This window comes from Delphinus delphis, chromosome 2 (genome assembly GCF_949987515.2).
Source record: "Delphinus delphis chromosome 2, mDelDel1.2, whole genome shotgun sequence".
NCBI lineage: Eukaryota > Metazoa > Chordata > Mammalia > Artiodactyla > Delphinidae > Delphinus > Delphinus delphis.
The window spans coordinates 146,827,014-146,843,230 of record NC_082684.1 but is presented as its reverse complement, the minus strand read 5'-3'; the positions used below and the strand labels follow the sequence as shown (position 1 = coordinate 146,843,230).

Genomic DNA, 16,217 nt, shown 5'->3' with positions numbered 1-16,217 from the left:
TATTGACTAGATGTTTGTGTTCCCCCAGATATGCTGAAGCTTTAACTCCCATTTGGAAATGGGCTGCTGAGGAGTAATTAAGGTTAAATGAGGTCATAAGCGTGGGGCCCTGATACAATAGGATTAGTTTCTTAATAAGAAGAGACACCAGAGATTTTTTTCTCTCTCTCAGCTATCTGCAAGCCAGAAACCAACCCCAATGGACCTTGATCTGAGACTTCTAGGCTCTAGACCTGTGAGAAAATAAATGTGTGTTGTTCAAGTCATCCACTCTTTGGTATTTTGTTACGGTAGCCCAAGCAGACTTATACTATACAGCATAGCAAACTGACACAGTGAGTCTTAGCACTAGCCCTGCTAATTATTTTTAAAAGGTTACTATTAGGGCTTCCCTGGTGGTGCAGTGGTTAAGAATCCACCCGCCAATGTAGGGGACACAGGTTCGAGCCCTGGTCCAGAAAGATCCCACATGCCGCAGAGCAACTAAGCCCATGAGCCACAACTATTGAGCCTGTGCTCTAGAGCCCATGAGCCACAACTACTGAGCCCATGCACCTGGAACCTGTGCTCCGCAACAAGAGAAGCCACCACAGTGAGAAGCCCGCACACTGCAACAAAGGGTAGCCCCCACTCGCTGCAACCAGGGAGCAGCCCACGCACAGCAACGAAGACCCAACACAGCCAAAAATAAATTAATTAATTAATTTTTAAAAGAAAAGGTTACTACTTAAAAAACCCCATTATTTTGTGGTATATGTAATTCAAGTTTTAAGCTAATTTATGGTTTAAGCTAATAAGGAGTTGCCTTTTGTCATCATATCTCTTCATTTGCTCTTAATGGAACATCAAAGTTCTTTTTTGCTCTTTTCTGAATGGTGTCTAATATTGGACAGAGTAAAAATAGCTACATCTATCTACCAGAATAGAACTATACTATGGTTACAGGGTACTCGAACAATATATTCACATTAATTCATTCAACTGTTTGAGCACCTACTATTTACTTGGCAACTGCTATGATAAGGATGAAAGAAAATGTAGTCTCAACTCTCAACACTGCTCAGGGAAAGAGACAGACAAAATGAATAGTTGGTAGTATAGGGTATAGACTTTCATAGGTTCTATCACTTCAATGTGATCTATAGCTTCATTCTTTATACACTAATGCCCCTAAAGCACCTTTCCAATACTACCAAAGTCAGACTTTCATATGTCAGTAGACAAATAACTTCAAGGTATAGCATTGTGGTACTGCCTGCCAATCAATTGTTCAGCTTTGTTATGTTTACCAATGCAGCGGTGTGTGTGCCATTGTTTAACTATTTTATTAGTTCAGTAAATACTTATCTGTTGCCACAAATTTTATAGTATTTTGCTTAAAGTTTGATAGTATTGATAACATGATCAAGAAAAGGTGTAACTCATCAAGTATACAGAAAGCAGGAATCTTTGGACGGATGACCACGTGTTCGATTATTAAGTAAAAAAAAAAGTATATTAACCATTGGTGACATTTAAAAGTCAAGTAAAAATGATAAAAGAAGCAGAGAAATCTTTGGAATTATGAACTGTTGATTATAAAAACAATACTAGTGATCCAAATGCAAAAGAACAGTCATGAGTCCATAGGACTCTTGATGACATAATGCTTATTATAGATTCCTTAATCATTTCAAAATGTCAAAAATGAGAATTTGAGAGGGGAAATTATTTGTAAAAATTAGTCAGAATAGGTAAACCTATAGAGATAGAAAGTAGATTGTCGGTTGTCTAGGGCTAGGGGTTCAGAGGAATGGGGAGTGACTGCTAATGGGTGCAGGGTTTCTTTTTGGGGTGATGAAAATGTTCTAAAATTGATTGTGGTGATGGTTTTACAACTCTAAATATACTAAAAACGATTGAATTGTAAGCCTGTAATGGGTGAACTGTATGGTATGTGAATTATATCTCAAAAAATATATTGCTGATTAAAGATTTAACTTGAAAGGCTCAACAGTTAAAAGATATTAATTGGTCAATATTTAGTGTTAAATCTATGCTTTTCTTGTTTTAAATAATCATGTCCAATAATTCCAAGATTAAAAAAGAAGTAAAACATTTACAGCATAAAACCTTGTAACTGTTTTATTCCCTTGGAAATAGAGCATTTTCCCTCAAACAAGTAAACCTATTGTTCAACCTTATACTCTCAACTTTCATACAGATTTTCAGAAATACACATCAATAGTAGATAGCCTACATAACACAGCAAGGCCTGTAACCAAAGTATGAACAAAATGGTGAGGAAATACAGTGGTTGCAACAAATTATCATTGCAATTACTACATCTTTAATTAAAGGACTTTCCTATGAATCTTCAACTTACCTTCATCATGACATTTAGTGTATATTTTTGATCTTCCCGCCTTGCCGAAGCTTTTGCTTCCATAGCTTCTTTTGCGCTTTCTTGTGCTTGTAGGATAGATTTCTCCCTTATTCTTTGCATCATCTCTTTGTCAACTAAAACATAAGGAATATCAATAAATTAGGATCATGATGAATTTGTTTTACTCAGGAGAAACTGCTTACATACTGATCTGGGATAAGATGTTTTTGGACCCAACCTCACATGGAGAAGTGAAAACATATCCCAATATTAAACTGGTCAAGAAGCTAATACTAAAAGGTAAGCAAGTAACTGTAATAGTAATGAATTAGTAAAGAATGCATGCCTTGGGACTTCCCTGGTGGCGCAGTGGTTAATCCGCCTGCCAATGCAGGGGACATGTGTGTGAGCCCTGGTCTGGGAAGATCCCACATGCCGGGGAGCAACTAAGCCCGTGCACCACAACTACTGAGCCTGTGCTCTAGAGCCTAAGAGCCAGAACTACTGAGCCCATGTGCCACAACTACTGAAGCCCGCACCTAGAGCCCGTGCTCCAAGAGCAACAAGAGAAGCCACCGCAATGAGAAGCCTGTGCACAACAACAAAGAGCAGCCCCCGCTCCCCACAACTAGAGAAAGCCCACGTACAGTGACGAAGATCCAATGCAGCCAAAAATAAATACACAAATAAAATTTAGAAAAAGAATGCATGCCTTTGTGCACTGAGAGAGATAGACAAACAGAGTGAGAGAGAGAGAGAGAGAGAGAGAGAGAGAGAGAGACTATGAATAAGAGAGAAGAGGAACAATGGAGAGGGGAAATAACAGAGGGAATGAGGATGGAGAGAGGGGAGGGAGAGGAGGAGAGGGTCACAAGAGGGAGAGAGAGGACTGTGGAATGAGTGGGAGAGGGAAAGGGAGCCGGAGGGGACAAGATGGGAGGAAAGAGAACACATTTATTCTCCTCTCTCTCTGTTGAGAAACTAGAGCTATTTGCTCATAAACCTGATCACAATAAATCATCTCTGGGGGGTCTCCTAGAAGAGAAGTGGGGTTGAGACCATCTGATATAATCAATCACCTTCAAAAATACAAATGGTGATTTATAGTGATACATATGAAGAGTACAGAGCCAGCCTTAGTAAAAATTACAAAGTAACATGACATGTTACATACAGACTTTACCATTCACAATTATTTTTTATTCAGTCACTCAGTATTTTAGAAACTGCAGGCTGTGATCCATTAGGGGGTAAATTATCTTAGGGGAAGAAGGATAAGGAAGGGATCTAGACTTTGAAGAAGAAAAAAACAGGAGGGGAGAGGAAACTTGGTAGGAGAGTGTGAAGTAGGGGAGTGATAAGAAGGGCAGGAGTGTGATACCAAAACCAGACAAAGATGTCACAAAAAAAGAAAACTACAGGCCAATATCACTGATGAACATAGATGTAAAAATCCTCAACAAAATACTAGCAAAGAGAATCCAACAGCACATTAAAAGGATCATACACCATGATCAAGTGGGGTTTATTCCAAGAATGCAAGGATTCTTCAAAATACACAAATCAATCAATGTGATACACCATATTAACAAACTGAAGGAGAAAAACCATATGATCATCTCAATCGATGCAGAGAAAGCTTTCAACAAAATTCAACACCCATTTATGATAAAAACTCTCCAGAAAGTAGGCATACAGGGAACTTTCCTCAACATAATAAAGGCCATATATGACAAACCCACAGCCAACATCATACTCAATGGTGAAAAACTGAAAGTATTTCCACTAAGATAAGGAACAAGACAAGGTTGCCCACTCTCACCACTCTTATTCAACACAGTTTTGGAAGTTTTAGCCACGGCAATCAGAGAAGAAAAAGAAATAAAAGGAATCCAAACTGGAAAAGAAGAAGTAGCACTGTCACTGTTTGCAGATGACATGATACTATAAATAGAGAATCCTAAAGATGCTACCAGAAAACTACTAGAGCTAATCAATGAATTTGGTAAAGTAGCAGGATACAAAATAAATGCACAGAAATCTATGGCATTCCTATACACTAATGATGAAAAATCTGAAAGTGAAATCAAGAAAACACTCCCATTTACCATTGCAACAAAAAGAATAAAATACATAGGAATAAACCTACCTAAGGAGACAAAAGACCTGCATGCAGAAAATTATAAGACACTGATGAAAGAAATTAAAGATGATACAAATAGATGGAGAGATATACCATGTTCTTGGATTGGAAGAATCAACATTGGGAAAATGACTCTACTACCCAAAGCAATCTACACATTCAATGAAAACCCTATCAAACTACCACTGGCATTTTTCACAGAACTAGAACCAAAAATTTCACAATTTGTATGGAAACACAAAAGATGCCTAATAGCCAAAGCAATCTTGAGAACGAAAAATGGAGCTGGAGGAATCAGGTTCCCTGACTTCAGACTATACTACAAAGCTACAGTAATCAAGACAGTATGGTACTGGCAAAAAAACCAGAAATATAGATCAGTGGAACAGGATAGAAAGCCCAGAGATAAACCCACGCACATATGGTCACCTTATCTTTGATAAAGGAGGCAAGAATATACAGTGGAGAAAAGGCAGCCTCTTCAATAAGTGGTGCTGGGAAAACTGGACAGGTACATGTAAAAGTATGAAATTAGAACACTCCCTAACACCATACACAAAAATAAACTCAAAACGGATTAAAGACCTAAATATAAGGCCAGACACTATCAAACTCTTAGAGGAAAACATAGGCAGAACACTCTATGACATAAATCACAGCAAGATCCTTTTTGACCCACCTCCTAGAGAAACGGAAATAAAAACAAAAATAAACAAATGGGACCTAAAGAAACTTAAAAGCTTTTGCACAGCAAAGGAAACCATAAACAAGACCAAAAGACAACCCTCAGAATGGGAGAAAATATTTGCAAATGAAGCAACTGACAAAGGATTAATCTCCAAAATATACAAGCAGGTCATGCAGCTCAATATCAAAAAAATAAATAACCCAATCCAAAAATGTGCAGAAGACGTAAATAGACATTTCTCCAAAGAAGACATACAGATTGCCAACGAACACATGAAAGAATGCTCAACATCATTAATCATTAGAGAAATGCAAATCAAAACTACAATGAGGTAGCCCCTCACACTGGTCAGAATGGCCATCATCAAAAACTCTATAAACAATAAATGCTGGAGAGGGTGTGGAGAAAAGGGAACACTCTTGCACTGTTGGTGGGAATGCAAATTGATACAGCCACTATGGAGAACAGTATGGAGGTTCCTTAAAAAACTACAAATAGAACTACCATATGACCCAGCAATCCCACTACTGGGCATATACCCTGAGAAAACCTTAATTCAAAAAGAGACATGTACCAATTTGTTATGAGGTGGATAGACCTAGAGTCTGTCATACAGAATGAAGTAAGTCAGAAAGAGAAAGATAAATACTGTATGCTAACACATATATATGGAATTTAAGAAAAAAAATGTCATGAAGAACCTAGGGGTAAGACAGGAATAAAGACACAGACCTACTGGAGAACGGACTTGAGGATATGGGGAGGTGGAAGGGTGAGCTGTGACAAAGCGAGAGAGAGGTATGGACATATATACACTAACAAACGTAAGGTAGATAGCTAGTGGGAAGCAGCCGCATAGCACAGGGATATCAGCTCGGTGCTTTGTGACCGCCTGGGGGGGTGGGATAGGGAGGGTGGGAGGGAGGGAGATGCAAGAGGGAAGAGATATGGGAACATATGTATAACTGATTCACTTTGTTATAAAGCAGAAACTAACACACCATTGTAAAGCAATTATACCCCAATAAAGATGTTAAAAAAAAAAGAGACATGTAGCAAAATGTTCACTGCAGCTCTATTTACAGTAGCCAGGACATGGAAGCAACCTAAGTGTTCATCAACAGATGGATGGATAAAGAAGATGTGGCACATATATACAATGGAATATTACTCAGCCATAAAAAGAAACGAAATTGAGTTATTTGTAGTGAGGTGGATGGACCCAGACTCTGTCATACAGAGTGAAGCAAGTCAGAAAGAGAAAAACAAATACCGTATGCTAACACATATATATGGAATCTAAGAAAAAAAAAAAGGTCATGAAGAACCTAGGGGCAAGATGGGAATAAAGACACAGACCTACTAGAGAATGGACTTGAGGATATGGGGAGGGGGAAGGGTAAGCTGTGACAAAGTGAGATAGTGGCATGGACATATATACGCTACCACACGTAAAATAGATAGCTAGTGGGAAGCAGCCGCATAGCACGGGGAGATCAGCTCGGTGCTTTGTTACCACCTAGAGGGGTGGGATAGAGAGGGTGGGAGGGAGGGAGACGCAAGAGGGAAGAGATATGGGAACATATGTATGTGTATAACTGATTCACTTTGTTATACAGCAAAAACTAACACACCATTGTAAAGCAATTATACTCCAATAAAGATGTTAAAAAATATATATATATATATTCACTGTTTCTGATTAAAAAAAAAAAAGAATGGCAGAAGTGGAGGGATGACTAGTAAAGTTTTATACACACCTTCATAGCGTTTTAAAATATATGAAAAAATACACAAAGAAAACTAGTTATATTAAAACACAAAATATTAAAAAATAAATTTGTGATATACAAGTATGTGCTTCTTTATTAATGCATTAAATAATACATAGCAAAATGTCTAATGAATACTATAATTTCAAAGTAGTATATATAAAAGATAGAGGTACCTGTGATATGAACATATTTGTGATTTTTATTGACACTACTGTTGTTTGTCATCTACATTCATAGTTGAAGGGAATATTAATTTCAGTTAAAAATAAGTAAAGAGTATGGAATTTTTACCCATCCAAGATCTTGGCTGGGAATTAGGACTGAAATTACTTCAGAAGTCTCTCCCCAAACCACCTGTTTAGTAACAGAGTGGCAGACAGTTGGACCAGTTTCAGGGGCAGAAGTAATTAAAAGAAAATCAAGTTTCCAAGTGAAATGCTCCATATCTAAAAGAAACGAAAAATGGATCAAGAAGGAACTTCAGAAAAAAATGGAGCAAGTATGTTTTGAATAATCAGGGAGGCAGACTTGGAGTATAGACTGGAGCTCCACAATACTGCATGTGAAAAACAGATTGTTAAACAATTTCACTGAATTGCATCTGAAACTGAGTTTGACTTCTAAAAGAATCTCAAACCTGGTTTCTGAAGTAAAATCGATGTTCATTACTTGTTATATAAGTCAGTTTTAAGACTGTTTTGATTAGTCTTACTGGCAAATTACGGTCAAACCCAACCTGCTCCCTGATTTCTTTCAGCACATAAGCTAAGAATAATTTTTACAGTTTTAAATAGTTGAAAAAAATCAAAAGAATAGTAATACTTTATGACATATACAAATTAGAATAAATTGAAATTTCAGCATCAATAAATACATATTGTCTATGGCTGCTTTTGTTCTGCAATAACAGAGCTGAGTAATTGTGACACAGACTACATAGGCCACAAAATCCAAAATATTATCTGGTCCTTTACAGAAAAAGTTTGCCAACCCTAGTTTAAATGGTCAAAATTTGGAATAGCTGACCATATAACCATGAAAGAGAAGACTCAAGCACCTGTGCAATGAAAGCAGATATCTAAATTAGAGAGGAAGGTTATGATTAGAAAATTCCCTTCCCACTCCTGAATAAAGTGGCCAACAAGTTTAAGAAGGGAATTTGACATAGAAGAAAGTGTTTCATGTCAGAAACAGGGGAAAGTAACAGGTTTATGGATATGACTTTTCTTTATAGCCTAAAAAGTTGGTGGACAAAATGTTACCTGGGGAAATCAAGACACACACACACACACACACACACACACACACACACACACACACTTAAGTCAGTGGTTCACAAACCTGGCCAGGCATCATAATCACCTGGGGAGTTCTCAACCCCCAATCTGTTTATTTTAAAAGAAGCCATTAGATGGTTCTGGTCCCATCTAACTTCAAAATTAAGATTATCAACAACAGCTGAAATAAATCAAAGTATTTACATTTAATCTTAGGTACGAAGTCAGAACACCCTGGGTGTGTTTCACAACATATTCCCAGGCCCTATCTCAGACTTGAATCAAAAAGGAAGGCAGGGGTAGGAGAGCAGGTATCTGGTTTTTAAAAACTCCTCAGTTATTCTGGGGCTCAATAAAGAACTAAAGTAAGCTGGCTATGGTAACCTACCTTAACCAGTATTTTCTGAGCTGAATACCACATTTTAGAGAAAAATCCCACCTGGGATTAAAAAATTAAATTCCACAGGAAGATACCAAGAAAACATTAACATAAAGAATGGCTGCCATTTCCCCATTTCTCAATAGTCCTAACTCAAGACTTAACGCCAAAGACCTAAGAGAAATTTCAGGCAGTAGATAGAAAACACAAGAAAACATGACAACTAGATCAGGGAGGAAGATAACAGAGCTAAAGCAGTATAGGGCAATTACTGACCCACAAAGCTGATCTTGGCAGAAGAATACTGATTAAGAGTACAGAGAATGGGGGATCTCAACTTGGACTGTACATTATAATTCCCAAAAAGCGTTTTAAAAACTACCAGTACCTAGGTCTAAGTCTCACTCCCAGAAACTGATTTGATTGGTCTAGGGTGAGATTCAGACATCTGTATTCTGTAAAAGTTCCGTAGCTGAAACACTGCTCTAGAGTCAAACTGCTAAGACTCCACTTTTTTTGTGTGTGTGTGGTATGCTGGCCTCTCACTGTTGTGGCCTCTCCTGTTGCGGAGCACAGGCTCTGGACGCGCAGGCTCAGCGGCCATGGCTCACGGGCCTAGCCACTCCGCAGCATGTGGGATCTTCCCGGACCAGGGCACAAACCCGTGTCCCCTGCATCAGCAGGCGGACTCTCAACCACTGCGCCACCAGAGAAGCCCTAAGACTCCACTTCTTGTCTGTCACTTACTAGTTGTGTGACCTTTGGCAATTACTCAACCCTTCTGTGTCTCAGTAGCCTCACCTTAAAAAAAGAGGGGGGGTACCTAAGTGATAGATTGTTGTGAGGATTAACAGATGAACTAATGCCTAATACAAAATGAGTGCTAAATAAAGGCCATATTGGGAGGCCTTATCCCCTGAAGATTGGAGCCCACATCCTTTAAAAGCTAGTATTAACGGACTCTAATTTTTGAGTAATTCGATTACTCAGGAATTAGGTGATTTATTTTAAGAGGCAGCTGAAGCACTAACTCTTTTAAATCATGCTATGTGTCTATTTCGTTTTCCTAGAATAGCAACATAAATTTCAAAAGAGAAAATTTTAAATGGTATAAAGTATAAAAAGCACAACCAGCTGAACGTCTTTTAGTAAAGAACTTACCACTTGACAGAGAAAGGGTCTCCCACATGGCCGCTTCTTTTTTGTGTAAAGTGAAAACAATAGTGTCATTTCCAATCTTGGCTTTGCTGCTCTCATCGTCTATGGGAGCATAGAGAAACACCTCAAATAAAAATGGAGGACAGTTCACCTATTCAAAAGGGGGAAAACGGAAGTCCATTTAGTTACACAAATGAAAGACACACCCGTTAAGAAATGTGATAAGAAAGAAGTCTAAATCATTTTCTTAAATTCCTTCTATAAATATATTCCAGGTCACGATAAAAGCACGGCATATGAGGAAATCCTGGATAAAATAATCTCTGACCTGGTGACATCTGTCTACAGACGAGGTGTCACCTGTATGGGATTCGTATTTTGTTTTGTTTGTTTTGCTTTGTTTTATTTTTAATAGGACTAAAATTTTAGGATGCTTATCTGCAAGGACGCGCCTGTTGCAGGTCCACAGCCGCGCCCCTGCAGCCGCTTCGGACCACACCCCCGGCTCCCTCACCCTGCCGGCAGGCACGACTCGCTTTCCTACCTTCAGATAGTTTTCCGTGCAGAACACGTCCGCGTCCCTGACGCTGACGCCTCTGAGGGGCACAGAGATGAAGACCGCAGTCCTCGTCTGCTCCCAGCTGTAGTCGCTAACCTGCAGGGGCATCCCGGGAGGCGTCCGGAGAGGCTGGGGAGGACGCGCGCCCGCTCGGTTGCTAGGGAAGCCGGGGTTACCACAGGCCAGCCCTTCCGGGTCAGGCCGGGCCGCGGCACCACCCTCCCCCGTTCCCAGCGTGCCCCGGGCGCGCCACTGCGGTCGACCTGCGGACTCCCGTCACCACTGCCTGGGCGCCCCTAGCGGGAGCGTTACCGTTACCTGAGGTCTTGTCTCTCACCCGCAGTCCAAGCGAATCTGCGAAGTAGCAGACCCACTTCCGCTTAAGCAAGAAAAGAGCTTCACGCTTGAAAATGCATAAAAGGATGTGGGAAAGCGTAACCCGCGAGAAGCAGGTGCGACGTTCACGCGCCATTGCAGCCCTTGCCTTTTGTTTGTTCTGACGGGGGCTGTAGAAATTAGCACCATTTGGTGTTCCTGTTTTGGAAAGTTCCAGTTCATACTGACCTTCTGGCCTAGGAGCTTGCCTGTACTGTTGTCCTTAAAATCCTATCAACCGTAAGCCCGTCACAAGCATGTAGGTAGGGTTCTTTCCTTGGTTTGAGAACTGGGGAGAAACGACCGTATGACTCACCTGGCGAATGCTTGGCTGCAACTCAACTGTAGGATAAGTTGAATTGACACGGATATGTTTTACCGTTGTTTAAGGAGATTTGTAACTTTAGCGCTGAGAGGAAACTTAAAGATCATGTAGTATTCCCACATGCAGTATTTAAGGAATCTGAGATCCATATACCCAACCCCATTGCCACATGGATTAGCGGCTGAACTGTGATTAAGATCCTGACCCCCTAACTCCCATTCCAATGTTCTTTCCTTGGGATGCTTTCTGGAGACACAGTTTATAAATTACTGGAATTTGATGTTTAAAAAAAAAAAAAGGACATGAAAATTAAGCATCTACAAACTATTTGCCACTTAGGAATGGGGATTTTTAACATTTTACTTTTGGAAGTCATTAATACAAATTTAAAAGCTCCTGAAAAAGTCCTTGAGGAAAGCTAAGGAGCAGCAGACTTGGGAGGAAAAAAAATCATCTTTTACCCCCCAAACAGAGCACCCCTCACTATCTTACCTAATTTTGTCAGCTGTTCATCACCTCAAGGATCGGTAACTTTGAATACTGGGGCCATGTTAGACTTCTTTTCCCTTGTCCTCCTAATCGGAGAAAACTAACAATCCTATAGATTCTTTTTTATGTTGCTTTGGGCATTTCTCCCCCTTGTGTTCAATTCCTACTTTTACCATTTTGTTTCAAACTCTCCTGTGTCTTCAAAAGACAGAGTTTATGCATTCCTATTATATAAAATGTTAAAGTGTAGATTCTGCCACTATATAAAAACACAAGTGATATATGTATAGAAAATAAAAAGGATACTTTGTTCTGTTTGGGAGTTTCAGGAAAATTCGTTAGCAATCACTTTGTTAAGCACATACAAACCTCTGTAGTGAAATTGTTCCCCTGACTACCAGTCTTATGAAACTTTTTACACTCTGAGTGAGTTATGTCTTTTTTAAAAAAAAACTTGATCAGTTTTATTGCTGAATCATTACATCAGCTGATACCAATTTAAAACACCATTAATCTTTATACATTGTTTCAAGACAGGTACTTATCTAAAAAGTGTTTAACAAGCCTTGAAACTAATTCAGTCTTAAAAGTCTTAATCTGTGTTTCCTATTAGATTTAAAAAACAAAAAATCTTAATCTAACTGGAGTGTAGATGGAAATTTGATATATGGCAAAAGTGACTGTGCACATAAGTGGGGAAAAGCAAAGAAAGGAATGACTATTGAATACATTGGGTGCTAGGAGAAATGGTCACCATATGGGAAAAAATGGGATTGGCTCTCTACATGCATATGGTGTCACACACAAAAATGAATTTCAGATGAACTAAAGACATACAAGCTTAAAACATATATGTATTTTATATATACACATACACAAATACGTGTGTGTGTTTGTATGATCTTGGAGTAAGAAAGCATTTCTTAAGTATGACATCAAAAGCACTTACCTTAAAGGAAAAAGATTGAAAACAAACTAAAATTAAGAACTGGTGCTCACCAAAAGGCACAATAAAGAATGGCAAGATATATATTTTTTCAATGCCCTTCAGTCAAAGACCACAGGGGCACCTGTAGTTGAACAAGTTGAGTTTATTTAGTCATTGAGTGCACACCACATTGATTCTCAGTAAGGGGGTATCAGAACTGGAGGGAAGATCTAAGGGAGGGAGGGTTTCCTCTAGATTGGGTCCTTTCTTAAAGAGAGCGTAACTCTATGATTGGGTAAAGAAGTAACTGTTCATAGCAGCTTCTAGCAAAAACCTAAAAACAAGCCAAATATCTATCAATAGGTATATTCATACAAAAGAATATCATACAACAGTAAAAATGAATTAATTTTACTTTACACTGGATGGATGAGTGGAAAAAAGCAAGTCTTATAAGACCCTTAAGGAACAATGCCATTTGTATAAAACTTGAAAATAATGAAAACCAAATCTGTTGGTTAAGGATTCCTATCTATACATATGTGGTACAACTATAAAGGAAAGTTAAGGTGTAAGAAAGGATAATGGTTAACTCCTAGGTGAAAGTCTTGCAAATGACACCCTTTGTGGTAGCCAGAAAAGCTGATTTCTACATAGACACACTGCATGAATTAAGACAAAGTTTCTCAAAGTGTGGTCCCCTGACAACAATATCAGCATCATCTGGGGACTTGCTAGAAATGCAAATTCCCAGACCCCACTCCAGACCTGCTGGACCAGATAATCTGGAACTGTGGCCCAGCAATCTGTGTTTTAACAAGCCCACCAGGTAATGCTGATACATACCAAAGTCTGTGACCCACTAGGTTAAGAGATAGGTTTTAATGGAGGAAAGGAGAAACAAAGCCAAGAAAAACCACAGGTTTCCCCATTCTCCCATCATCCCAAGGAGAAACACACTGGGGCCAAAGCACTATGCTCCATCTGCAGTGTAGCTCTGCATTACAGGAGAGGAATTCCATCCCCTTGCTGTTCTCCCTTCTTATAGGGCAAACATGAAAGGAACCTTTTCGGGAGGGAAGTTATTGGGACCCAGGCAATCTTGGTTTAGGTGCAAACTATAAGACTTATCTGTGAAAGCCAGCTACCCAGTATCTGGAGACCTTGATTCACATGCAAAGATTTAGTTGGAAGAAAAAAATTACTAGTACCCTGGCAAGCTGCGTCAGATGCAGCCCCTCCCACTGGAAGACAGGAGGTCCAGGTCCTATTGGCTGGTTCCCTAGGAAAATCGAGAGAACACCCCAAATTATTTTTTGTTTGATTTTGTTCATTACAACAAAGCATGCCATCAGAGACCATCAAAGAAATTGCCATTTTTTTCCTCTCTCTAATTTTGGTGATGGATTTGCCTTATTCATCTTTTGATTCATAATGTACAAATATCTGTATCATTTTTTATGTAACAAATATTACAAAATTAAAGTAAAATTTTTAAAAACAACCTCTATAATAGAGAAGGGTCCTTATTTTCTCCTTATGTATTGTGAGGCTCTTAGGGAGTGAAAATATACATTATGAAGCAAAAATTAAATCTGATTTATTATTCTTCACCTAAAATGAATTAACTAAAATTTGTTTATTTTTTGATGGTCAAATTGTCAAATTTGGCCATTGGGAAAGGCTGATTTATGCCTTTTTTAACACCACCCCAGAACTTTTTTAAGCCTTTTCAAAATCCTTTATTCTTGGAACAAAAATGATTTAGACCCAGTTTGAATTCTTTTCCTTTTTTTTTTCTCCTCTGGGAAACGGAATCAGTCGTTCTCCAAGAACCATTAGTTCTTTTTAACGGGGGATAGCTTTCAAGAGCAAAATCTAGGTACTAGGTTTTAAATGCATTCGCTATTTTACTATTTTAAATTTGCGCTTTAGAAAAACACAATGTGATTTACGGCTAGACAAGAATATATAGGTAGAGCTCATGTGGACAGTGTGAACTATCCATTTATACTTTTCCTTTTATTTTGGCCCAAATATCTTAGATTGACATTTACAAAGTATAGATCTCAATGATTTTTCCTATTAGACTTGTTTTAGCGTATCAGTTTTTTAAAAAATTTTTAAGTGCTTCTAGTTTCTGATCTGGCATGTACAGAGCTTGGAAGTCACTACTCCATCCCAACAAGTAAAAAGCTGAACAAAATGAAAAATCAACAATCTTCTTAGCTCCACAAGAAAAGTGAGGTCACAGGGCAAACCCCTGCGCCCCTGATGGGAAAGATTGTATCTATAGAGAATCACAACCAATCAGAGCAGAAACCTCAGTGGGAACTAGTGCCGAGGTAGGAAAACCTGAATGTAGTTGACAAATTGCTGGAGGCCCACTGTGGGCAAGTCTGAGAGAGAAAAACTCCAGAGGGACCCCAGTCATCAGGGAGCCCCCAACCCTTTTGTGAGTTTTACTTCCTGAAGTTCTACCAGGTTCTCACAGTGAATACTGCACAAAAATATTCTCATGCTCCCAGCAGGGGGAAGGGAAAAGGAACCATTTTGAAATATGCCAGAGCATTTGTTCTCAGCAAGATCTGACCTCAGGAGAAACTATTTAACCAGAGACTAACCTGCTAGGGTTTTATCAGAGTTTAACTGACTAGAGAGAAATTTACAGCATTAAATGCATATATTAGAGAAAGATTTAAAAATCAATCAACTAAGCTTCTACCTTAGGCAGCTAGAAAAAGAAAAGCAAATTAAATCCAAAGTAGTATTAAAAAATTAAATAATTAAAAATTAGAGCATAAATCAATGAAATTCTAAAAAAATCAATAAAACAAACCTTTGAAAATAAAATCTTTGAAAATAAAATCAACAAGCCCTTAGCCAGGTTACCTAAGGAAGAAAAGGGAGAGGACACAGATAACTAATATGAGAAATGAAAGAGGAGATATCACTGCAGACAACATGGATATAGAAAGGATAATAAAGAAATACTATGAACAACTCTATGCCTACAAAATTTGATGATCTACAAGAAATGGGCCAATTCCCTGAAGGACATGATCTGCCAAAACTCACACAAGAAGAAATAGACAATCTGAATAGGCCTATATCTATTAAAGAAATTGAGTCAATAATCCATAACTTTCCAGAACAGATCGCTCCAGGCCCAGATGGGGTCACTAGTGAATTCTACCAAACATTAAGGAAGAAATTATAACAATTCTCTACAGTTCTTTCAGAAGATAGAGGCAGAGACTATATTTCCTAACCCATTCTATAAATCCAGACATACTACCACCCTAGAAATCTCCAAGAAGACTTAGCCAACCTTGTGCCAAGTCTTGAGGTTGGGTAGTGTCAGTCCTTTAACTTTGTTCTCCTTCAGTAATGTGTTGACTATTCTGGGTATTTTGCCTCTCCATATAAACTGTAAAATCAATTTGTCAATATCCACAAAATAACTTCCTAGGATTTTGATTGCGATTGCATTAAATTTATAGATCAAGTTTGAAGAACAATAATCAAGGCAGTGTGGTATTGGTGAAAGGATAGACAAATACATCAGTGGAACAGAATGGAAAACCCAGAAATATACCCACAGGAATACAGTCAACTGATCTTTGACAAAGAAGCAAAAGCAGTGTGATGGAGAAAGGACAGTCTTTTCAACAAATGGAATAACTGGACATCCGCATACAAAAAAGTGAATCTAGGCATAGCGGTTATAACCTTCACAAAGTGATTTCAAAATGG

The 16,217-nt window shown here is 38.6% G+C and overlaps 1 protein-coding gene across 2 annotated transcripts in view; it reads right to left on the bottom strand.

Moving 5' to 3' along the window:
* Window positions 1-10,461, bottom strand: part of DNAAF4 (dynein axonemal assembly factor 4) — a 74,180-nt gene extending 63,719 nt beyond the window's left edge. For both annotated transcript variants that reach the window (XM_060005935.1, XM_060005936.1), the window contains exons 1-3: window positions 10,330-10,461; window positions 9,789-9,936; window positions 2,366-2,499 (exon numbers count right to left, since the gene is read on the bottom strand). In XM_060005935.1, the coding sequence (XP_059861918.1) occupies window positions 2,366-2,499; window positions 9,789-9,936; window positions 10,330-10,452 (405 nt within the window). In that variant the 5' untranslated portion in view covers window positions 10,453-10,461. The remainder of the gene's footprint in view (window positions 1-2,365; window positions 2,500-9,788; window positions 9,937-10,329) is intronic.
* Between the last annotated feature and the right edge of the window lie 5,756 nt (window positions 10,462-16,217).